This window comes from Coregonus clupeaformis, chromosome 20, assembly GCF_020615455.1.
Source record: "Coregonus clupeaformis isolate EN_2021a chromosome 20, ASM2061545v1, whole genome shotgun sequence".
NCBI lineage: Eukaryota > Metazoa > Chordata > Actinopteri > Salmoniformes > Salmonidae > Coregonus > Coregonus clupeaformis.
Genome location: NC_059211.1, coordinates 48,524,563 through 48,549,783, shown reverse-complemented (window position 1 = coordinate 48,549,783; position 25,221 = coordinate 48,524,563). Strand labels below are relative to the sequence as shown.

Sequence of the window (25,221 nt, the reverse complement as noted above, 5' to 3'; positions counted from 1 at the left end):
AAGCGCCGCTCCAGAATCTCCCATAAGTGTTAAATTGGGTTGAGATCTGGTGACTGAGACGGCCATGGCATATGGTTTACATCGTTTTCATGCTCATCAAAGCATTCAGTGACCACTCGTGTCCTGTGGATGGGTACATTGTCATCCTATGGGGGCATAACCATGGTAGCCAAAATAATGGCATGCCCAGCATTTTTATACATTACCCTAAGCATGATAGGATGTTAATTGCTTAATTAACTCAGGAACCACAGCTGTGTGGAAGCACCTGCTTTCAATATACTTTGTATCTCTAATTTACTCTAGTGTTTCCATTATTTTGGCAGTTACCTGTGGTATGTACAGTATGTACAATATAGTTATAGGGTTGGCAAGGACTGAATAAAAAGAGAAACAAGAGACAGAGAGAGAGAGTGCGTGAGAGAAAGAAGAAGAAGAAGAAGTGGAAGAAGAAGAAAAATAGAGAGGGAAATAGAGAGGGACAGAGAGGTAGGAATACATATTGGTTTCCAGGCTTTTTCCTACAGACGTGAGTGTTTAGTTTTAGTGTTGGTGTTTAAGTCCTCCTCTCCTTCTCTCTAAGCTGCCGTTAGCCTGGCATTAATCACTCCCACCAGCTCTACAACACACAGGAGGATTTAACACCTTTACCAGACAACACTCCTCTCTAACTCCTCTCTCTCTCTCCTAATGCTGAATAAATATTTATGCAACGGATGGAAAAGCAGGCAAGCAGGGAGAAGGAGGAGGAGAAAACATTAGCAAAGCAGTAGCATTCTCCAGTAGGCTCTCTGAGTTAAAGCAACACGCGAGGAGGGCACATTCTTCCTAGAGATAAAGGCAGCAGTAAGTCAGTCCACAACCACAAGCCTAGGGATTAATTAGCTGGAGCACAATGCTTTAACAGGCTTTTTATTCAATTTGTCTACTTATTTGTTCTGGAGGGGCTGCGATTTATCTCCTGGGGATTGGGATGATCTTTATGTGGTTGTTGTTCAAACTCTGTCTATGATGTTCTTGAGAACTAGTACTTCAGTACTACAATAACTTAGCTGGTAGGAGTTGTGTGGATTGTTAGTTTTCCCGTCACAGGGAACACAGTGAGAGAGCCTGTTGCTGGTGGTGCTCTGTCTGTATGTGAAGGATTTCTTACATGTGTAGTTTCTGCTGAAGTAAGCAGTGAGGGGGAGAAGCTTTGGAGTTGGGATGGCGGGCGTAGAGAGAAACATGAATCCACAGTGAGTCAGGGAGGAATGGTAGGATATGTGTGTGTGTGTGTGTGTGTGTCTGTTTGTGTGTGTCTGTGTCTTTGTATGTGTTGTGTATGTGTGTGTGCGAGCGTGCCTGTGTTTTTGTGTGTGTGTGTTAACACTCAATAGCACCAAAAGCTCTCAGCCCAGAGTCTATGCTGCCGTACACAGGGAACAGATGAAACTCTGTGACAGAGAAGCGTCACAGGGCTTTTATTAATGTATAAAGACACTGACTAATGCTAACACACGCCAAACATGCCACACGGCAGATTTGCTGTAACAACATAACAGACTTTCTGTGGCGTGGGAGACAGGGGCATGATGCTGCTGTGGAGAGAGAGAGAGAGAGAGAGAGAGAGAGAGAGAGAGAGAGAGAGAGAGAGAGAGAGAGAGAGAGAGAGAGAGAGAGAGAGAGAGAGAGAGAGAGAGAGAGAGAGAGAGAGAGAGAGAGAGAGAGAGAGAGAGAGAGGAGAGAGAGAGAGAGAGAGAGAGAGAGGAGAGAGAGAGAGAGAAGAGAGAGAGAGAGAGAGAGAGAGAGAGAGAGCGAGAGCGAGAGAGATGTTTGAAGTAAACACGGAAGGGAGGGAATGGTTTTGCTTCAGGATGGAAACATGACAAGGTGTAAGGATGAGAGAGAAAGAGAGGAGAGAGAAAGAGAGCAGAGAGAAAGAGAGGAGAGAGTACCGTGTTATTCTGTAACGTGTACTCTGGGAGTCGGGAAGCAAGTACAGGGAGTGAATTTAATAATAAATGAAACAAGAAACAGGAGTAGCGTACAGACATGAAACACAGGAACAGAATCAATAACGCCTAGGGAAGGAACCAAAAGGAGTGACATACAGTGGGGAAATAAAGTATTTAGTCAACCACCAATTGTGCAAGTTCTCCCACTTAAAAAGATGAGAGAGGCCTGTAATTTTCATCATAGGTACACGTCAACTATGACAGACAAATTGAGGAAAAAAAATCCAGAAAATCACATTGTAGGATTTTTAATGAATTTATTTGCAAATTATGGTGGAAAATAAGTATTTGGTCAATATGTCACGTTCGTTGAAGGACGGGTCAGCCCAAGGCGCAGCGTGATATGCATACATGTTTATTTTAACTTAATAAACACTCAACATACTTTTTTTCCCCACTGTATATAGGGGAGGTAATCAGGAAGGTGATGGAGTCCAGGTGAGTCTTATGAGGCGCAGGTGCGCGTAACGATGGTGGCAGGTGTGCGTAATAATGAGCAGACTGGCGACCTCGAACGCTTGAGAGGGAGTATACAGTTGAAGTCGGAAGTTTACATATACCTTAGCCAAATACATTTAAACTCAGTTTTTCACAATTCCTGACATTTAATCCTAGTAAACATTCAACAAACTGTCTTAGGTCAGTTAGGATCACCACTTTATTTTAAGATTGTGAAATGTCAGAATAATAGTAGAGAGAATGATTTATTTCAGAACTTTCCATACACTCAATTAGTATTTGGTAGCATTGCCTATAAATTGTTTAACTTGGGTCAAACGTGTCGGGTAGCCTTCCACAAGCTTCCCACAATAACTTGGGTGAATTTTGGCCCATTCCGCCTGACAGAGATGGTGTAACTGAGTCAGGTTTGTAGGCCTCCTTGCTCGCACACACTTTTTCAGTTCTGCCCACATAATTTCTATAGGATTGAGGTCAGGGCTTTGTGATGGCCACTCCAGTACCTTGACTTTGTTGTCCTTAAGCCATTTTGCCACAACTTTGGAAGTATGCTTGGGGTCATTGTCCATTTGGAAGACCCATTTGCGACCAAGCTTTAACTTCCTGACTGATGTCTTGAGATGTTGCTTCAATATATCCACATAATTTTCCTTCCTCATGTTGCCATCTATTTTGTGAAGTGCACCAGTCCCTCCTGCAGCAAAGAACCCCCACAGCATGATGCTGCCACCCCCGTGTTTCACGGTTGAGATGGTGTTCTTCGGCTTGCAAATAGCTCCCTTTTTCCTCCAAACATAACAGTGGTCATTATGGCCAAACAGTTATATTTTTGTTTCATCAAACCAGAGGACATTTCTCCAAAAAGTACGATCTTTGTCGCCATGTGCAGTTGCAAACTGTAGTCTGGCTTTTTTATGGCGGTTTTGGAGCAGTGGCTTCTTCCTTGCTGAGCGGCCTTTCAGGTTATGTCGATATAGGACTCGTTTTTACTGTGGATATAGATACTTTTGTACCTGTTTGCTCCAGCATCTTCACAAGGTCCGTTGCTGTTGTTCTGGGATTGATTTGCACTTTTCGCACCAAAGTACGTTCATCTCTAGGAGACAGAACGCGTCCCCTTCCTGAGTGGTATGACGGCTGCTTGGTCCCATGGTGTTTATACTTGTGTACTATTGTTTGTACAGATGAACGTGGTACCTTCAGTCATTTGGAAATTGCTCCCAAGGATGAACCAGACTTGTGGAGGTCTACAATTTTCTTTCTGAGGTCTTGGCTGATTTCTTTTGATTTTCCCATGATGTCAAGCAAAGAGGCACTGCGTTGGAATGTAGGCCTAGAAATACATCCACAGGTACACCTCCAATTGATTCAAATTATGTCAATTAGCCTATCAGGAGCTTCTAAAGTCATGACATCATTTTCAGGAATTTTCCAAGCTGTTTAAAGGCACAGTCAACTTAGTGTATGTAAACATCTGACCCACTGGAATTGTGATACAGTGAATTATAAGTGAAATAATCTGTCTGTAAACAACTGTTGGAAAAATTACTTGTGTCATGCACAAAGTAGATGTCCTAACCGACTTGCCAAAACGATAGTTTGTTAACAAGAAATTAGTGGAGTGGTTGAAAAACGAGTTTTAATGACTCCAACCTAAGTGTATGTAAACTTCCGACTTCAACTGTACGTGACAGTACCCCCTCCCTGACGCGCAGCTCCAGCCGCAGGACGCCGACCAGAGGGATGGTCCCGGGGACCAGGAGCGGGCCGATCGCTTCTGCTGAGGCGTGGGAACCTGTAGCGCCGGCTGAGGCATGGGAGCCCGACGAGCCGGCTGAGGCATGGGAACCTGCCGAGCCAACCGAGGCTTGTGAACCTCTCGAGCCAGCTGAGGCATGGGAGCTTGACGAGCTAGCTGAGGCATCCCGGTTGCTTCAGCAGCGGCACCCGGACCCGACGTCACCAACAAAAACAAAGAACTCCCTGAACCCGAGGCGTTATTCTGTAACGTGTACGCTGGGAGTCGGGAAGCAAGTACAGGGAGTGAACTTGACTGGCCTGCACAGAGCCCTGACCTCAACCTCATCGAACACCTTTGGAACGCCGACTGCGAGCCAGGCCTAATCACCCAACATCAGTGCCCGACCTCACTAATGCTCGTGGCTGAATGGAAGCAAATCCCAGCAGCAATGTTCCAACATCTAGTGAAAAGCCTTCCCAGAAGAGTGGATGCTGTTATAGCAGCAAAGGGGGTACCAACTCCATATTAATGCCAATGATTTTGGAATGAGATGTTCGACGAGCAGGTGTCCACATGCTTTGGTCATGTAGTTTATAACAGTGGAGTATAGTACAGGTACAACTAATAGGCTCTCTCCCCTCTCTCCTGTCTGTGATGGGCTGTGCACTGCAGGGTGATGTGACATGGTCATTGGACAACGAGGTTGGAGGAAACTATATGACTCCCCACGGTGGTCTCCATGGAAACTGTCTGGAGGGCCTGGAAGAGGGGGAGGAGGAGGGAGGGGGTGGGAGGGAGGCAGGAGCATCAAAGGACCAGAGGAGCTGGGATGAGGGGATGAGGACAGGCAGCAGGCAGTAGGCCTTGGATCGTATTACAGGGAAGAATGACATGGCTGAACATGAACTTAATAGGGATGGTTAGGCTAAGGCACTTTAGTGAAAGAGAGATTGATTGCCTTACATTTAAAGGGATATTACCATCTCAAAAGAGGCAATACTATAAACCATCACGTTAGTATTCTTGAGTACTTAATTATAGAACGTTTGAGCTATGCTAGTGTCTTCTTTATTGTATCGTAAAGTATCTGTCAGTTCTCTGTCCTCTTAGTTCCATGCTCATGGTTCAAGGTTTTCCTTATAAATGACATTCAAATAGGAGAGGGCTGCGATCTCCTCTCTTCAGGGTTGAATAATTGATGTGTGGTCTTATTAAGCAGCGAGACGGATGGCAGCCACAGCCACAGCCTCCTCTCCTCTCCTCTCCTCTCCTCTCCTCTCCTCTCCTCTCCTCTCCCTCCTCTCCCTCTCCTCCCCCCTCTCCCTCCTCTCCTCTCTCTCTCCTCTCCTCTCCTCTCCTCTCCTCTCCTCTCCTCTCCTCTCCTCTCCGGCCTACTGCTCCAAGTCAACCATGACGATAGTTACACAGCAGGGTCCTCACTGCACCATGAGGTAAAAACCCAAAGTCGGAGCAGTGTGTGTGTGTGTGAGAGAGAGAGCGAGTGTGTGTGAGAGAGAGAGCGAGTGTGTGTGTATGCCAGCGTCTATATCTTCTTCAATAGCTCATCTGTATGAGTGCTGTGATGTGGCAGGCAGGATGTTGAGGGGTACGTGGCGTAGAGCTCAGATTGGAGGGGATGTCCTGGGGAAGAGGCCAGTCTCACTCTAGCAGAGCAATCACACACACACACACACTGATCCTCAACCCTCTACGCCTCACTGGCACTTGTCTGTCCATCTCCACACACACATAACTGACTAGGCTACACACAAAGACACACACACGCACACATACACAACAACACGCACGCATGTGCGCACACACACACCACTGTCCTTTCTTTTATATACCTCTCTCTCTCTCTCTCTCTCTCTCTCTCGGCCCCATTCTCCTTTGTTTCTCTTTACACACATCTTGTCCATCTCTAACTTTCCTCTTTCTTTCTTTCTTTCTTTCTTTCTTTCTTTCTTTCTTTCTTTCTTTCTTTCTTTCTTTCTTTCTTTCTTTCTTTCTTTCTTTCTTTCTTTCTTTCTTTCTTTCTTTCTTTCTTTCTTTCTTTCTTTCTTTCTTTCTTTCTTTCTTTCTTTCTTTCTTTCTTTCTTTCTTTCTTTCTTTCTTTCTTTCTTTCTTTCTTTCTTTCTTTCTTTCTTTCTTTCTTTCTTTCTTTCTTTCTTTCTTTCTTTCTTTCTTTCCCTCTCTCTCTGCAGTTAGATCTGTAAAGGCCCATTACCCCTCCCCCTGAACGAGCCCTGCAGGCAGAGAGAGCTGGGCTGCTAGGATACAGGCTAAAAGTGTGGGAGTGAGGCAGAGAGACCACCAGAGGTTGAGGTTCTACTGTGGTAAATATGCATTAGCCCACTGTCCAGCTCTATTTATGGACCAACTGTATAGCTTATTCTCTCTCCCTTTTTATTTATTTTAATTTTTCTCTCTTTCCTTTATCACTCTGTCTTTCTGTCAGTGCTTCAAAGAATCCTCCGTCTAAAGTATTGTCATTTCCAGACAATTCTGTTTGAGGGCTACGTGGCTGGCTATCTTTCCTAGACTTGCTTTCATGTAATGGAAGAGCCAAAAAACGTTTAGAATTTTTGAAGTGGTGTTGCTGCATTCATACCTACTTAGGATTCTTCCTCTTTGAAGGGCTCCAGCTGAGCGCAGATGTTCTGTCATAAGCTTCTGCACTGATACATTTCAACCACTTCCTCCTTTCCCCAGGGATGTGATTTAATGACAGAGGTGTTATGTGATAAAACGTTACCTTTCTCACACGTGGCTCCACCGTAGCTAGGCAGACACAGGCACACGAAGGAGTTGATCTCATCGATACAGGTGCCTCCGTTCTGACACGGGTTGGACTGGCAGTCGTCAATGTCTGTCAGGGGAAAAGGAGACACAAGGGACGTGCTCATTAGGCACCAATCTAAAGAAAACAGACTGAAACAGGGAGGGACCACCTAGACTTGTATAATGAGAAACATTCATTTTCGTTTTCTGTTACAAAACGTTTTAAAGCGTTGCATGTCCTAATTAATACGACCAAGGAGACACCAGGAGACAAGGATACACAAGGAGACAGGATCAGTTACAACACCAGTCACTGGACATGGCAAAAATTGCCTGTCACTATCACTTACCAAACCGACCAGGGAACCAACAGAGATCGTAACTTTTCTGAGAGATCTGAGCTGTTTAGAGGAGTTGTAATTAAAAGCATTGATTCAGCAGTCCATCAATAAGTGGGTGGAGAAGCAGTGGAGCGCTTGATGCTAATTGTGATGCGTATGCAGGATGTGCTTTATACTCTGCTGTCAAAACTGGACAGGTATTACGCTCCACTGGCAGGGAGAGGATCCAGGGAGGAGGCAGTTTGATTTGTTTGATATTTAGATATTTACACCCACACAATCATGCTAGAATGAATATGTATAGATTTCTACTGACACATACAGTGAGGGAAAAAAGTATTTGATCCCCTGCTGATTTTGTACGTTTGCCCACTGACAAAGACATGATCAGTCTATAATTTTAATGGTAGGTTTTTTTTGAACAGTGAGAGACAGAATAACAACAACAAAAAATCCAGAAGAACGCATGTCAAAAATGTTATAAATTGATTTGCATTTTAATGAGGGAAATACGTATTTGACCCCTCTGCAAAACATGACTTAGTACTTGGTGGCAAAACCCTTGTTGGCAATCACGGAGGTCATACGTTTCTTGTAGATGGCCACCAGGTTTGCACACATCTCAGGAGGGATTTTGTCCCACTCCTCTTTGCAGATCTTCTCCAAGTCATTAAGGTTTCGAGGCTAATTTTTGGCAACTCGAACCTTCAGCTCCCTCCACAGATTTTCTATGGGATTAAGGTCTGGAGACTGGCTAGGCCACTCCAGGACCTTAATGTGCCTCTTCTTGAGCCACTCCTTTGTTGCCTTGGCCGTGTGTTTTGGGCCATTGTCATGCCTGAATACCCATCCACAACCCTTTTTCAATGCCTTGGCTGAGGGAAGGAGGTTCTCACCCAAGATTTGACGGTACATGGCCCCGTCCATCATCCCTTTGATGCGGTGAAGTTGTCCTGTTCCCTTAGCAGAAATACACCCCAAAAGCATAATGTCTCCACCTCCATGTTTGACGGTGGGGATGGTGTTCTTGGGGTCATAGGCAGCATTCTTCCTCCTCCAAACACGGCGAGTTGAGTTGATGCCAAAGAGCTCCATTTTGGTCTCATCTGACCACAACACTTTCACCCAGTTCTCCTCTGAATCATTCAGATGTTCATTGGCAAACTTCAGACGGGCCTGTATATGTGCTTTCTTGAGCAGGGGGACCTTGCGGGCGCTGCAGGATTTCAGTCCTTCACGGCGTAGTGTGTTACCAATTGATTTCTTGGTGACTATGGTCCCAGCTGCCTTGAGATCATTGACAAGATCCTCCTGTGTAGTTCTGGGCTGATTCCTCACTGTTCTCATGATCATTGCAACTCCACGAGGTGAGATCTTGCATGGAGCCCCAGGCCGAGGGAGATTGACAGTTCTTTTGTGTTTCTTCCATTTGCGAATAATCGCACCAAGCTGCTTGGCGATGGTCTTGTAGCCCATTCCAGCCTTGTGTAGGTCTACAATCTTGTCCCTGACATCCTTGGAGAGCTCTTTGGTCTTGGCCATGGTGGAGAGTTTAGAATCTGACTGATTGATTGCTTCTGTGGACAGGTGTCTTTTATACAGGTAACAAACTGAGATTAAAAGCACTCCCTTTAAGAGTGTGCTCCTAATCTCAGCTCGTTACCTGTATAAAAGACACCTGGGAGCCAGAAATCTTTCTGATTGAGAGGGGGTCAAATACTTATTTCCCTCATTAAAATGCAAATCAATTTATAACTTTTTTGACATGCGTTTTTCTGGATTATTTTGTTGTTATTCTGTCTCTCACTGTTCAAATAAACCTACCATTAAAATTATAGACTGATCATATCTTTGTCAGTGGGCAAACGTACAAAATCAGCAGGGGATCAAATACTTTTTTCCCTCACTGTACATACTATATTTATGCAAAATTGCTGCAGGTACCTATGATACAGGTAAACAAACTCATAAAGTTTACCAGGAAAGCATGCGCTCTTACGCACGTACGCGCACACACACGCACACTTTGCGGAGGCGTTTTGAGGTCATGGCTCTCCTCTCTATGTAGAGTCGGAATTATATTTCTCTCACTTCTGATCTGAGGCCTGGGGGCAAAATCATTAAAACCACAGCTGGTATCCCAGCATCCTTTGCCCTCAGAACATCTGAGTGTATCTTGGGGGCCCGGGCGAGGGGGAAGGAAAAGGGTATCGGGTAAAACAGCAATCACGCTTTTTATAGTTCTCTGAGTCTTGAAGAGTCTGTAAGAGTGTGGAAGATGGTGAGTCCCTCTGTTGGATTACAGGGATTTGATAGTGAAGCGAAGCATGTTGGATAAAAGCAGCTTGTGGTGGAGAGAAGAGGAGAGGCAGGAATCCACACTGGGACGGCCTGCCATGTCTAGACGATGAATCAACAGATCAGGAGGGAGGGATTCCTACAGTGCACATTCTGTCCAGAGAAGTATGGCGGCTCTTACTGGTACTGTACTGTATATATACAGTCACCTCCAAAATGTCACCCTTGATGTGGACACCTGCTCGTCGAACATCTCATTCCAAAATCATGGGCATTAATATGGAGTTGGTCCCCCCTTTGCTGCTATAACAGCCTCCACTCTTCTGGGAAGGCTTTCCACTAGATGTTGGAACATTGCTGCGGGGACTTGCTTCCATTCAGCCACAAGAGCATTAGTGAGGTTGGGCAATGATGTTGGGTGATTAGGCCTAGCTCACAGTCGGTGTTCCAATTCATACAAAAGGTGTTCAATTGGGTTGAGGTCAGGGCTCTGTGCAGGCCAGTAAAGTTCTTCCACAGCGTTCTTGGAAAAAATATTTCTATATGGACCTCGCTTTGTGCACAGGGGCATTTTCATGCTGAAACAGGAAAGGGCCTTCCCCAAACTGTTGCCACAAAGTTGGAACCACAGAATCGTCTAGAATGTCATTATGTGCTGTAGCGTTAAGATTTCCCTTCACTGGAACTAAGGGGCCTCGACCGAACCATGAAAAACAGCCACAGACCATTATTCCTCCTCCACCAAACTTTACAGTTGGCAGTATGCATTGAGGCAGGTAGCATCTCCTGGCATCCGCCAATCCCAGATTCGTCCGTCGGACTGCCAGATGGTAGAGCGTGATTCATCAATCCAGAGAACACATTTCCACTGCTCCAGAGTCCAATGGCGGCGAGCTTTACACCACACCAGCGTATGGTGATCTTAGGCTTGTGTGCGGCTATGATTTTTACGCGCTACGCGCTTCAGCACTTGGCGGTCCCGTTTTGTGAGCTTGTGTGGCCTACCACTTCACGGCTGAGCCGTTCTTGCTCCTATACATTTCCACTTCACAATAACAGGACTTACAGTTGACCCGGGCAGCTCTAGAAGGGCAGAAATTTGACGAACTGATTTGTTGGAAAGGTGGCATCCTATGACGGTGCCACGTTGAAAGTCACTGAGCTCTTCAGACAGGCCATTCTACTGCCAATATTTGTCTATGGAGATTGCATGGCTGTGTGCTCGATTTTATACACTTGTCAGCAACGGGTGTGGCTGAAATAGCTGAATCCACTAATTTGAAGGGGTGTCCACATACGTTTGTATATATAGTATATTATGCACAAAAAAAGGAACATTTAATTGTTTTATACTAATACAATTTCTCAGAGAAAGAGATTTTGTTTAACAAGCAAATCATAAAATTCTCAAAAAGATAAGTGTCTCAAAAATATATGTTTATAAAGTATTTTTTGCTCATCTTTACCAAACCAGAAACCGTAGATAAATGGCAACATTTGCGCAAAACTGAAAGCGCGAACCACCGCATTTAACCACAGCACTGTAACTGGGAACATGGACGTGGACAAAAATACCAACTATGACCTCCATAAGGCAATAAAAGAGGCAAAATGTCAGTATAGAGACAAAGTGGAGTTGCAATGTGGCAGGGACTCCAGACAATAACTCTCTCTCCTCTGCTCTTGTCCTTCTAGACCTATCTGCTGCCTTTGATACTGTGAACCATCAGATCCTCCTCTCCACCCTCTCCGAGCTGGGCATCTCCGGCGCGGCTCACTCCGGGGAAGGACTGCCCGTTCCATGATCTCGCCATCACGGTTGACAACTCCGTTGTGTCCTCCTCCCAGAGTGCGAAGAGCCTTGGCGTGACCCTGGACAACACCCTGTCGTTCTCCGCTAACATCAAGGCGGTGACCCGATCCTGCAGGTTCATGCTCTACAACATTCGGAGAGTACGACCCTGCCTTACACAGGAAGCGGCACAGGTCCTAATCCAGGCACTTGTCATCTCCCGTCTGGACTACTGCAACTCGCTGTTGGCTGGCCTCCCTGCCTGTGACATTAAACCCCTACAACTCATCTAGAATGCCGCAGCCCGTCTGGTGTTCAACCTTCCCAAGTTCTCTCACGTCACCCCCCTCCTCCGCACACTCCACTGGCTTCCAGTTGAAGCTCGCATCCGTTACAAGACCATGGTGCTTGCCTATGGAGCAGTGAGGGGAACGGCACCTCCGTACCTTCAGGCTCTGATCAGTCCCTACACCCAAACGAGGGCATTGCGTTCATCCACCTCTGGCCTGCTGGCTCCCCTTCCTCTGCGGAAGCATAGTTCCCGCTCAGCCCAGTCAAAACTGTTCGCTGCTCTGGCACCCCAATGGTGGAACAAGCTCCCTCACGACGCCAGGACAGCGGAGTCACTCACCACCTTCCGGAGACATTTGAAACCCCACCTCTTTAAGGAATACCTGGGATAGGATAAATTAATCCTTCTACCCCCCCCAAAAAAATAAATAATAATAATAATAATAATAATAATAATTTAAAAAAATAATAATAAAAAAAGAAAAGTGGTTATCCCACTGGCTATAGGGTGAATGCACCAATTTGTAAGTCGCTCTGGATAAGAGCGTCTGTTAAATGACGTAAATGTGCCCTTGAGCAAGGCACTTAACCCTAATTGCTCCTGTAAGTCGCTCTGGATAAGAGCCTCTGCTAAATGACTAAAATGTAATGTAAATGGAAAGCCAGCCACGTTGCAGACAACGACGCCTCGCTCTGGGACAAGCTAAACACCTTCTTCGCCCACTTCGAGGAAAACAACACCGAGCTGCCGATATAGGCCCCACCGCTCACGTGTGCTTCCGATCTTCATGGCCAACGTAAGTAAGACATTTAAGTATGTTAACCCTCGCAGGGCTGCTGGCCCAGATGGCATCCCAAGCTGCATCCTCAGAGCATGTGCAGTGGCTGGAGTGTTTACGGACGTATTCAATCTCTCACTATCCCAGTCTGTTGTCCACACTTGCTTCAAGATGTCCACCATCATTCCTGTACCCAAGAAAGTGAAGGTACTGTAACTTAACTAAATTACTATCGCCCCCATGGCACTTCTGTAATCATGAAGTGCTTTGAGAGGCGGGTTAAGGACCTTATCACCTTCATCTTGCCTGACACCCTAGAGCCACTACAACAGATCCCCAGACGACGCAATCGCCATCGCACTGCACACTGCCCTATCCCACCTGGACTTCAGGAATACCTATGTAAGAATGCTGTTAATCGACTACAGCTCAGCTTTCAACATCAGAGTGCCCTTCAAGCTCATCTAAGCTCAGGGACCTGAGTCTGAACCCCTCCCTCAACATCAACAAAACGAAGGAGCTGATCGTAGACTACAGGAGACAGCAGAGAGAGCACGCCCCCATCCACATCGAAGGGGCTGCAGTGGAGATGGTCAAAAGTTCCTCGATGTGCACATCACTGAGGTCCTGAAATGGTCCCTTCACACCGACAGCGTAGTGAAAAAGGCGCAACAGCGCCTCTTCAAATCAAATCAAATTTTATTGGCCACATGCGCCGAATACAACAGGTGCAGACATTACAGTGAAATGCTTACTTACAGCCCTTAACCAACAGTGCATTTATTTTTAATAAATAAATAAATAAAACAACAACAAAAAAAGTGTTGAGAAAAAAAGAGTGTGCGGGGGCACCGGCTAGTTGAGGTAGTTGAAGTAATATGTACATGTGGGTAGAGTTAAAGTGACTATGCATAAATAATTAACAGAGTAGCAGCAGCGTAAAAGGATGGGGTGGGGGGGCAGTGCAAATAGTCCGGGTAGCCATGATTAGCTGTTCAGGAGTCTTATGGCTTGGGGGTAGAAGCTGTTGAGAAGTCTTTTGGACCTAGACTTGGCACTCCGGTACCGCTGCCGTGCGGTAGCAGAGAGAACAGTCTATGACTAGGGTGGCTGGAGTCTTTGACAATTTTGAGGGCCTTCCTCTGACACCGCCTGGTATAGAGGTCCTGGATGGCAGGGAAGCTTGGCCCCAGTGATGTACTGGGCCGTACGCACTACCCTCTGTAGTGCCTTGCGATCTGAGGCCAAGCAGTTGCCATACCAGGCGGTGATGCAACCAGTCAGGATGCTCTCGATGGTGCAGCTGTAGAATTCTTTGAGTATCTGAGGACCCATGCCGAATCTTTTCAGTCTCCTGAGGGGGAATAGGCTTTGTCGTGCCCTCTTCACGACTGTCTTGGTGTGTTTGGACCATGATAGTTCATTGGTGATGTGGACACCAAGGAACTTGAAGCTCTCAACCTGTTCCACTACAGCCCCGTCGATGAGAATGGCGGCTTAAGAAATTTGGCTTGGCCCCTAAGACCATCACAAACTTCTACAGATGCACCATTGAGAGCATCCTGTCGGGCTGTATCACCGCCTGTTACGACAATTTCACCATCCGCAACCACATGGCTGGCGCGGTCAGCCCAACGCACCATCGGGGGCACACTGCCTGCCCACCAGGACATCTACAGCACCCGGTGTCACAGGAAGGCCAAGAGGATCATCAAGGACCTCAGCCACCCGAGTTACGGCCTGTTCATCCAGCCACCATCTAGAAGGTGGAGATAGTACAGGTGCATCAAAGCTGGGGCCGAGAGACTGAGAAACAGCTTCTATCCACAGGCCATCAGACTGTTAAACAGTCACCACTAGACCTCCTTCGCCCAGTACCCTACTCTGCCTCTCAGTCACTGTCAATAACCGGCTACCACTGGGTACTCAACCCTGCACCTTAGGGATTGCTGCCCTATGTACACTGTGCAAAAATATAAACACAACATGTAAAGTGTTGGTCCCATGTTTCATGAGCTGAAATAAAAGATCACAGACATTTTCCATACGCACAAAAAGCTTATTTCTCTGAAATTTTGTGCATCCCTGTTAATTAACATTTCTAATTTGCCAAGATAATCCATCCACCTGACAGGTGTGGCATATCAAGAAGCTGATTAAACAGCATGATCATTACACAGGTGCACCTTGTTCTGGGGACAATAAAAGGCCACTCTAAAATGTGCAGTTTTGTCACACAACACAATGCCACAGATGTCTCAAGTTTTGAGGGAGCGTGCAATTGGCATGCTCACTGCAGGAATGTCCACCAGAGCCGTTGCCAGAGAACTGAATGTTAATTTTTCTACCATAAGAAACACATTGTCGTGCCAACGTCGTTTTAGAGAATTTGGCAGTACGTCCAACTGGCCTAACAACCGCAGACCAGGTTTATGGCATTGTGTGGGCGAGTGGTTTGCTGATGTCAACGTTGTGAACTGTTTGCCCCATGGTGGCGGTGGGTTATGGTATGGGCAGGCATAAGCTGCAGACAACAAACACAATTGCATTTTATCGATGGAAACTTGAATGCACAGAGATACCGTGACGAGATCCTGAGGCCCATTGTCGTGCCATTCATCCGCCGCCATCACCTCATGTTTCAGCATGATAATGCACGGCCCCATGTCACAAGGATCTGTACACAATACCTGGAACCTGAAAATGTCCCAGTTCCTCCATGGCCTGCATACTCACCAGACATGTCACCCATTGAGCATGTTTGGGATGCTCTGGATCAACGTGTATGACAGCGTGTTCCAGTTCCCGCCAATATCCAGCCACTTCACACAGCCATTAATGAGAAGTGGGACAGCATTCCACAGGCCACAATCAACAGCCTGATCAATTCTATGCGAAGGAGATGTGTCACGCTGCATGAGGCAAATGGTGGTCACACCAGATACTGACTGGTTTTCTGATTCACCACCCTACCTTTTTTTTTAAGGTATCTGTGACCAACAGATGCATATCTGTATTCCCAGTCATGTGAAATCCATAGATTATGGCCTAATGAATTGATAGGAACTAGGAATAGAAGCATTTCGCTGAAACTGCCATAACACCTTCTAATCTGTGTACGTGACCAATAACGCAACCGATTTGATTTTGATTTGAAGGGTGAGTGCCAATAATTTTGGAAATGACTGTAGCATGGCTCCCAGCTGGGTTCTTTGGTACTGCAATTTTTCTCTTGTAATCAGGAAGTGTGATACTGTCGAGTTCCGAAGAGTTGAAAGCCGGCCACTCATCCATCCCTATTGAGGGTGATAACCCTAACTATAATACATTATTTGACACCTTAGAGCAGTGTTTCTCAAACCTCTACTCTGGAACCCCCAGCTGTACCATGTATTTGATCTATTTGAGAGCTAGTGTCAACTAATCATCAAGCCTTTAAATGAATCAGGTGAGCTAGTTCAGAGCTAAAACAAAATTGTGAAATGTTTAACTGTCTCCGAGGAGAGGTTTGAGAACCAGTGCCCTAGAGGATTTCTTCATCACTTATTCCTCTACTCTTGCATGATGACTCATCCTGAATTAAATTCCGCTGCTCTATCGATCGCTCTATACATGCAGTCTGAAACTGCCATACTAGAAGTTGTTTGTGCACATGTCAAAATGAGGGGTGTTGTACAAAACAAATTCATCAGCGATTGGATCGTCAATAACCAATCAGAGTATCAAAGCCAATGACGTGATTCATTATTCGTGTAGGCCGGTTCTGGCCCAACCCATCGGTTTTGTGGACCAATCAGAACGGTCAGAATGGGTTTGCATTCTACAAGACGTTGGGTAGGAAAGCAAAATCCATACTCATAGTGGAGAAGAAATGCTAGTGGGCAGGGCGTTTGGCCGGAGCAATGTGGATGGGTAGTCAGGCTACCTCTACTCCTCTTCTAGACCTATACTCCTCTTACAGCCTTTCTTCATTCAGCTGACTATGCAGCAGAATCAGTGGAGGCTCCTAAGAGGAGGAAGGCGAGGACAATCCCCCTCACTGAATTTCATTTTTTAAATGTTTTATAAGGAAACAATATATTCACGTCATCAAATAATTGATAAAAACACACTGTTTTGCAATGAAGGTCTACAGTAGCCTCAGCAGCATTCTGTAGGGTAGCATAATGGTGTAGCCGGAGGACAGCTAGCTTCTGTTCTCCTCTGGGTACATTGACTTCAATACAAAACCTAGGAGGTTCATGGTTCTCACCCCCTTCCATAGACTTACACAGTAATTATGACAACTTCCGGAGGACGTCCTCCAACCTATCAGAGCTCTTGCAGAATGAACTGATATGTTGTCCACCCAATCAAAGAATCAGATAATTAATTTAGTACTGAAAGCATAAGATACAGCTAGCTAGCACTGTAGTGCATTACATGTGGTGAGTAGTTGACTCAAAGAGAAAGACAATAGTTGAACAGTTTTAAACAAATACATTTCTTCCAAAATAAAGGAGAAGCAAGCGAGAGAGAGAGAGATAGCTATATTTCGTAGTATATATCTTTTCACATTCACTTTCTTTGCTAGCATCAAATGCAGCTAGCTAGTTTTGCCTACTCAAACACCTGTCTCAAACAGAGAGGGATGCTATGTTAGCTAGCTTGCTATGGCTATCCAACACTGGAACTCTTCCAAGTCAAGGTAAGCTTTTGGTTTTATTAATTTATTGCACGCCAGTGTAACTGCTAAACTGTGTAGCGGTTAGCGGTCATGATATGAAAGGTTTGGCTTGGAAATGAAAGGTTTGGCTTGTGGTCTCCTGAGTGGCGCAGTGGTCTAAGGCACTGCATCGCAGTGCTAACTGTGCCACTAGAGATCCTGGTTCGAATCCAGGCTCTGTCGCAGCCGGCCGCGACCGGGAGACTCATGGGCGGCGCACAATTGGCCCAGCGTCGTCCAGGGTAGGGGAGGGAATGGCCGGCAGGGATGTAGCTCAGTTGATAGAGCATGGCGTTTGCAACGCCAGGGTTGTGGGTTCGTTTCCCACGGGGGGCCAGTATAAAAAATAAAAATGTATTCACTAACTGTAAGTCGCTCTGGATAAGAGCGTCTGCTAAATGACGTAAATGTAAATGAAAGGTTTTTTCGCCTTGTCACAGACAGCTGATGTGTCGTGCACTGAAGTCCACAAGCGAAGGGAAAATGTGCGAGGAGGAGTGCGTAGATAGATGTGAGAAGGAATTATATATACAACGAGCTGTTTGTATTTCTATGTGGCTGCTATGAAAGTGAACTGTGTTTGTGTGTGATCAGTGGTGTATTCATTGCGCCGATTCTGTTGAAAAACATTTCTTAAAACGAAAGCAAACGGAACAAAACGGGGATAAACATAACTGAATTTGTCCAATAGAAACTCTCATTTGCAACTGTTGGAGTAATGATTACACCCTAGATCAGCTAGATGCAGGAAAGAGTGTGCAAGGCGGTATTGAATGTGTCACTGTCTGGCACCTTGATAACTCAAAATTATCTTGACCTGTGCACCTACATTGTAAACTTTCATTCATAGGCTTGGTTGTAGCAACCTCATGATTGGTACATGGAAAATGTGAGTATCATGTAGTAGCCTAAACCTATCAATGTTACATTGAGCTGGGTGAATGGAATTTAAATGACAGTCATCCAATATACTGTAATACAAATAAGGCCATGTTCATTAAAAAAATATATTATCCTCCCTCATCTTAAACGGCACCGTCCGCCACTGAGCAGAATGTACCGTGATAGCACAATCCTTCATCGTAGACTTGGCTTGGCTCAGCACACTCTGACCCCCATACAGTACAGCACTCGACTCTTAACAATAACAAAGCAGAAATATAAACACACTGCTGGGCCGGCCTCTGGAGTGTCTCCCCTCCATCTCATCCTGCTTCAGACACAGCAGACATAACTGGGGAGAGCAGAGAGCAGCCAGAGAGCCCATTCAGTGGCCACTCAGTGTCCACCCAGCCCAGCTGGCTAATTGGGCATAAACTGTAGCCAGAGCAGGTGGAGGGCGGTGGAGGGTGGCTACTGCCTAGCCTTCTCTGGCTTCCTCCCCAGGACAACACAGGCAGTTCTGGAAGCCTAGAAGCTACACTCTGTTCCCAAGGACCCAGAGAGCACCCGGTTGGAGGATTGTGAAGTTCGTTCATCAGCTGGCAGAGGAGAGAGAGGGAGAGAGGAAGAGAGCGCGAGGGAGAGAAGCCAGACAAACTGGGCCGGTGTTCCATTGACAAATGTGCAGTCTCAGCCCAAATGAGATGGGTGTGAAATTGCCAGAGAGAGAGAAAGAGAGAGAAGGAGTGAGAGCAGTCTTGGCCAGTCCAGTCCCCCCCCCCCCGTCTCGGTAACTATGGGGTGTGAGTGCCAGTCCAGTGAAACACTGTTTCCCTATTCAGGTCCAGAGACAGGCACCAGCCCACTTTTTGCTTGCCATTACCAGTTCTGGAGGGTGTTCTGACTTTGGGCTAATTCATTTCAAGATCATTTACTGATTAATTACTGAAATAATTAATTGATCGGATTTGTTTGATTATTTTGGTTATCCTACCAAATTAATCTATGAGGGGCACCATTAAGAGATACCTTGAATTAACTCTATCAGTAGTTATCATTAACCATTATAGCAGGGTTCTTCAATTCCGGTCCTGGAGGGCTGAAACACTTCTGTTTTTTATTTCTACCTGGTAGTTAATTGCACTCACCTGGTGTCCCAGGTCTGAATTAGCCCCTGATTAGAAGGGGAGGATGAAAGACAGAGGTGTTTCGGCCCTCCAGGACCGGAATTGAAGAACCCTGCATTATAGTGTTAATACCATCAACAATATAACTGAACAAAAATATAAACGCAGCATGCAACAATTTCACATTTCAAAGAGTTACAGTTCATAGAAGGAAATCAGTCAATTGAAATAAATCTAATTCTGTGGATTTCACATGACTGGGCAGGTCAGGGCAGCCATTGGTGGGCCTGGGAGGGCATAGGCCCACTCACTTGGGAGCCAGGCCACCCACTGCGGACGCAGGCCCAGCCAATCAGAATGAGTTTTTCCCCACAAAAGGGTTTTATTACAGACAGAAATACTCCTCAGCACCCCCCATCCCAGCTGGGAGGTATTGTGAACTAGTCACGAATGCGTTCCTGCAGGACGACCCTCTGGGAGGATTCTTCGGTCTGGGTAGGATAAGTCTTTGTCAATCTGTGTTTGGTACTCCTGAGTGGCGCAGTGGTCTAAGGCACTGCATCGCAGTGCTAACTGTGCCACTAGAGATCCTGGTTCGAATCCAGGCTCTGTCGCAGCCGGCCGCGACCGGGAGACTCATGTGCGGCGCACAATTGGCCCAGCGTCGTCCAGGGTAGGGGAGGGAATGGCCGGCAGGGATGTAGCTCGATTGATAGAGCATGGCGTTTGCAACGCCAGGGTTGTGGGTTTGATTCCCACGGGGGGCCAGTATATATAAAAAAATATGTATTCACTAACTGTAAGTCGCTCTGGATAAGAGCGTCTGCTAAATGACTAAAAATGTAAAATGTAAAATCATTCGTCCAACGGGCGTGGCCGCACCTCGCAGAAACTTGATCACTCGTCTGTTTGCAAGCCCTGAAATGTATAGGTATACTCACAAGGGAAGGGCTCTGATGGCTGGACAGGGCGTCACAGAACCACCCCGTAGGGTCTAAGAATTCAACACATTTTAGGTCCAGTGAGATAAATCTGAGATTTCCTCATAATTGTCCACAGCATGTTTCTTCTGCACAAAACACAGTTTAACAGTTCCTACGATGAAAACGTAGCCTGTAGGTACCAAACACACCTTGGGTGATTTACACACTAGGTTACAGCAAAATACCAATTTACCCCTTTAAATGACATAGGAAAGGAGAAGAATAATGTCATGAGTTTTCAGTTTGATACATTATCCAGAAAACTTGCCTAAATGTCCTTTGTGCTGCTTTAGAAAGAGCAAAAAGAGCTCCCGACTCTTTCTCTCTTAGGATACAACTCCCAGTACTCAAAAGCCTGGCTGGTCAATGAACCAGTAACACATGCAGATCACAAGACAGTCTGCTGATTTGCCGAATGTGTCTGTTTTCTGTCTCCTGGCCCCCATCAGGGCCACTTAGAGTTGTAAAAGGCGAAAGAAAGAGGAGTTTATTTGTCTTGTGATTGGCTTGTAAAAGGGGGTTGTGCGGTCACAAACAGAACTGTAAATCTTGGCCTGAAATGTGGGACTACTGATCTGTTCTCCATCACCCCCCTCCACCCACCTCATGGGCTCTCGTTACAACAAGGATTTTAACCCCACTTCACCACGGCAAGATTTATGCTTTCAATTCCAGCCGGGGAATTTGTGAACATGGAGCCAAATAAAAAGTAAACAGCTCCCTCTTTTATAAATGAGACCTCAGACGCAATCAACATCTTCACGCCAATGATTCCCAGAAGGTTTCTCCACTGGGCTCAGAGTCAGAGTCCACAGAATAGAATCTAATAAAGGAGGCGAAGAAAGGATCAATATCATGACCAAGGACTTTCTCTCAGTCAGAGAGACCGGCATTAAAAATGTTCCCTGGGCATATTTTCACTTCTACCATCTCTCTCTCTCATCCACACACTCACTCTCCCTACTCTACAATTGTGCTGCTGTCTGTAATGATGAAAAATTTAAAGTCATGTGACACAGGCAGACAGACGCCATTTGCCATGCAGGGATAGTGAGGGTAGCGAGAAGTTCATTGAGGATGTATGGCGCAGCGACCATACACACACAAGCAAGCAATAACACACACACATCCTCCCTCTCCAACCCCCATCCTTTGCAGCAATGGCAGTCACGGAAACCCCATTCCTCCAAAGAGCAGGGATAAAACCCCATCCCTCTGACAGTGACTGAGCCTAAACCCTCCCCAAACTCCCTGAGGTGTTCACACCTGCAGGGAGCTATCACAGACAGTGTCACCCCCAGTGTGTTACCCATGGGTTTAACAGAGTGGGCCCAGGACCCTGGACCTTATTTAGGGAAATATCCCCCACCACAACACAGGGCTCAGATGCAGCGCACCGCAACCGCCGTGCAGAGACCATGTCATCACTTCATTATTGGCCGAGGTCTGGGGAGAGTAGGGAGGCCATATTTCACATACAGTAATCTCTCTCTCTCTCTCTCTCTCTCTCTCTCTCTCTCTCTCTCTCTCTCAATTCAATTTCAATTTCAATTCAATTTCAATTCAATTTCAATTTCAATTTAAGGGCTTTATTGGCATGGGAAACGTGTGTTAACATTGCCAAAGCAAGTGAAGTAGATAGTAAACAAAAGTGAAATAAACAATAAAGTACAAATGGGAAAATAAATAAACATAAATATGGGTTGTATTTACAATGGTGTTTGTTCTTCACTGGTTGCCCTTTTCTTGTGGCAACAGGTCACAAATCTTGCAGCTGTGATGGCACACTGTGGTTTTTCACCCAGTAGATAAGGGAGTTTATCAAAATTGGGTTTGTTTTCGAATTCTTTGTGGATCGCTGTAATCTGAGGGAAATATGTGTCTCTAATATGGTCATACATTTGGCAGGAGGTTAGGAAGTGCAGCTCAGTTTCCACCTCATTTTGTGGGCAGTGTGCACATAGCCTGTCTTCTCTTGAGAGCCAGGTCTGCCTACGGCGGCCTTTCTCAATAGCAAGGCTATGCTCACTGAGTCTGTACATAGTCAAAGCTTTCCTTAAGTTTGGTCAGTCACAGTGGTCAGGTATTCTGCCACTGTGTACTCTCTGTTTAGGGCCAAATAGCATTCTAGTTTGCTCTGTTTTTTTGTTTGTTCTTTCCAATGTGTCAAGTAATTCTCTTTTTGTTTTCTCATGATTTGGTTGGGTCTAATTGTGTTGTTGTTGTTGTTGTCCTGGGGCTGTGTGGGGTCTGTTTGTGTTTGTGAACAGAGGCCCAGGACAAGCTTACTTAGGGGACTCTTCTCCAAGTTCATCTCTCTGTAGGTGATGGCTTTGTTATGGAAGGTTTGGGAATCGCTTCCTTTTAAGTGGTTATAGAATTTAACGGCTCTTTTCTGGATTTTGATAATTAGCGGGTATTGGCCTAATTCTGCTCTGCATGCATTATTTGGTGTTTTACGTTGTACACGGAGGATGTTTTTGCAGAATTCTGCATGCAGAGTCTCAATTTGGTGTTTGTCCCATTTTGTGAATTCTTGGTTGGTGAGCGGACCCCCAGACCTCAGAACCATAAAGGGCAATGGGTTCTATAACTGATTCAAGTATTTTTAGCCAGATCCTAATTGGTATGTCAAATTGTATGTTCCTTTTGATGGCATAGAAGGCCCTTCTTGCCTTGTCTCTCAGATCGTTCACAGCTTTGTGGAAGTTACCTGTGGCGCTGATGTTTAGGCCGAGGTATGTATAGTTTTTTGTGTGCTCTAGGGCAACGGTGTCTAGATGGAATTTGTATTTGTGGTCCTGGCAACTGGACCTTTTTTGGAACACCATTATTTTTGTCTTACTGAGATTTACTGTCAGGGCCCAGGTCTGACAGAATCTGTGCAGAAGATCTAGGTGCTGCTGTAGGCCCTCCTGGTTGGTGACAGAAGCACCAGATCATCAGCAAACAGAAGACATTTGACTTCAGATTCTAGTAGGGTGAGGCCGGGTGCTGCAGACTGTTCTAGTGCCCTCGCCAATTCGTTGATATATATGTTGAAGAGGGTGGGGCTTAAACTGCATCCCTGTCTCACCCCACGGCCCTGTGGAAAGAAATGTGTGTTTTTTGCCAATTTTAACCGCACACTTGTTGTTTGTGTACATGGATTTTATAATGTCGTATGTTTTTCCCCCAACCCCACTTTCCATCAATTTGTATAGCAGACCCTCATGCCAAATTGAGTCAAAAGCTTTTTTTGAAATCAACAAAGCATGAGAAGACTTTGCCTTTGTTTTGGTTTGTTTGTTTGTCAATTAGGGTGTGCAGGGTGAATACGTGGTCTGTCGTACGGTAATTTGGTAAAAAGCCAATTTGACATTTGCTCAGTACATTGTTTTCACTGAGGAAATGAACTAGTCTGCTGTTAATGATAATGCAGAGGATTTTCCCAAGGTTGCTGTTGACGCATATCCCACGGTAGTTATTGGGGTCAAATTTGTCTCCACTTTTGTGGATTGGGGTGATCAGTCCTTGGTTCCAAATATTGGGGAAGATGCCAGAGCTAAGGATGATGTTAAAGAGTTTAAGTATAGCTAATTGAAATTTGTGGTCTGTATATTTTATCATTTCATTGAGGATACCATCAACACCACAGGACTTTTTGGGTTGGAGGGTTTGTATTTTGTCCTGTAGTTCATTCAATGTAATTGGAGAATCCAGTGGGTTCTGGTAGTCTTTAATAGTTGATTCTAAGATTTGCATTTGATAATGTATATTTTTTTGCTGTTTGTTCTCTGTTATAGGGCCAAAAAGATTGGAGAAGTGGTTTACCCATACATCTCCGTTTTGGATAGATAGCTCTTCGTGTTGTTGTTTGTTTAGTGTTTTCCAATTTTCCCAGAAGTGGTTAGAGTCTATGGATTCTTCAATTACATTGAGCTGATTTCTGACATGCTGTTCCTTCTTTTTCCGTAGTGTATTTCTGTATTGTTTTAGTGATTCACCATAGTGAAGGCGTAGGCTCAGGTTTTCTGGGTCTCTATGTTTTTGGTTGGATAGGTTTCTCAATTTCTTTCTTCGGTTTTTGCATTCTTCATCAAACCATTTATCACTGTTATTACTTTTCTTTGGTTTTCTGTTAGAGATTTTTAGATTTGATAGGGAAGCTGAGAGGTCAAATATACTGTTTATGTTTTCTACTGCCAAGTTTACACCTTCACTATTACAGTGGAACGTTTTGTCCAGGAAGTTGTCTAGAATGGATTGAATTTGTTGTTTCCTAATTGTTTTTTGGTAGGTTTCAACACTACTTTCCTTCCATCTATAGCATTTCTTAATATTATTCAGTTCCTTTGGCTTTGATGCCTCATGATTGAGTATTGCTCTGTTCAAGTAGACTGTGATTTTACTGTGGTCTGATAGGGGTGTCAGTGGGCTGACTGTGAACGCTCTGAGAGACTCTGGGTTGAGGTCAGTGATAAAGTAGTCTACAGTACTACTGCCAAGAGATGAGCTATAGGTGTACCTACCATAGGAGTCCCCTCGAAGCCTACCATTGACTATGTACATACCCAGTGTGCGACAGAGCTGCAGGAGTCGTGACCCATTTTTGTTGGTTATGTTGTCGTAGTTGTGCCTAGGGGGGCATATGGGGGAGGGGAATGCTGTCACCTCCAGGTAGGTGTTTGTCCCCCTGTGTGCTGAGGGTGTCAGGTTCTTGTCCAGTTCTGGCATTTAGGTCGCCACAGACTAGTACATGTCCCTGGGTCTGGAAATGATTGATTTCCCCCTCCAGGATGGAGAAACTGTCTTCATTAAAGTATGGGGATTCTAGTGGGGGATATAGGTAGCACACAGGAGGACATTTTTCTCAGTTGAGATCATTTCCTTTTGAATTTCTAACCAAATGTAAAATGTTCCTGTTTTGATTAATTTAATAGAGTGAGTTAGGTCTGCTCTATACCAAATTAGCATACCCCCTGAGTCCCTTCCCTGTTTCACACCTGGTAGTTTGGTGGATGGGACTACCAGCTCTCTGTAACCTAGAGGGCAACCAGTGG

The 25,221-nt window shown here is 45.4% G+C and overlaps 1 protein-coding gene across 1 annotated transcript in view; it reads right to left on the bottom strand.

Moving 5' to 3' along the window:
• The window catches only part of LOC121533575 (neurocan core protein), a 200,369-nt gene that overhangs the window by 21,432 nt on the left and 153,716 nt on the right, over nucleotides 1–25,221 (bottom strand). Inside the window, exon 11 of the mRNA XM_041839642.2 lies at nucleotides 6,956–7,069. Within this exon, the coding sequence (XP_041695576.2) occupies nucleotides 6,956–7,069 (114 nt within the window). The remainder of the gene's footprint in view (nucleotides 1–6,955; nucleotides 7,070–25,221) is intronic.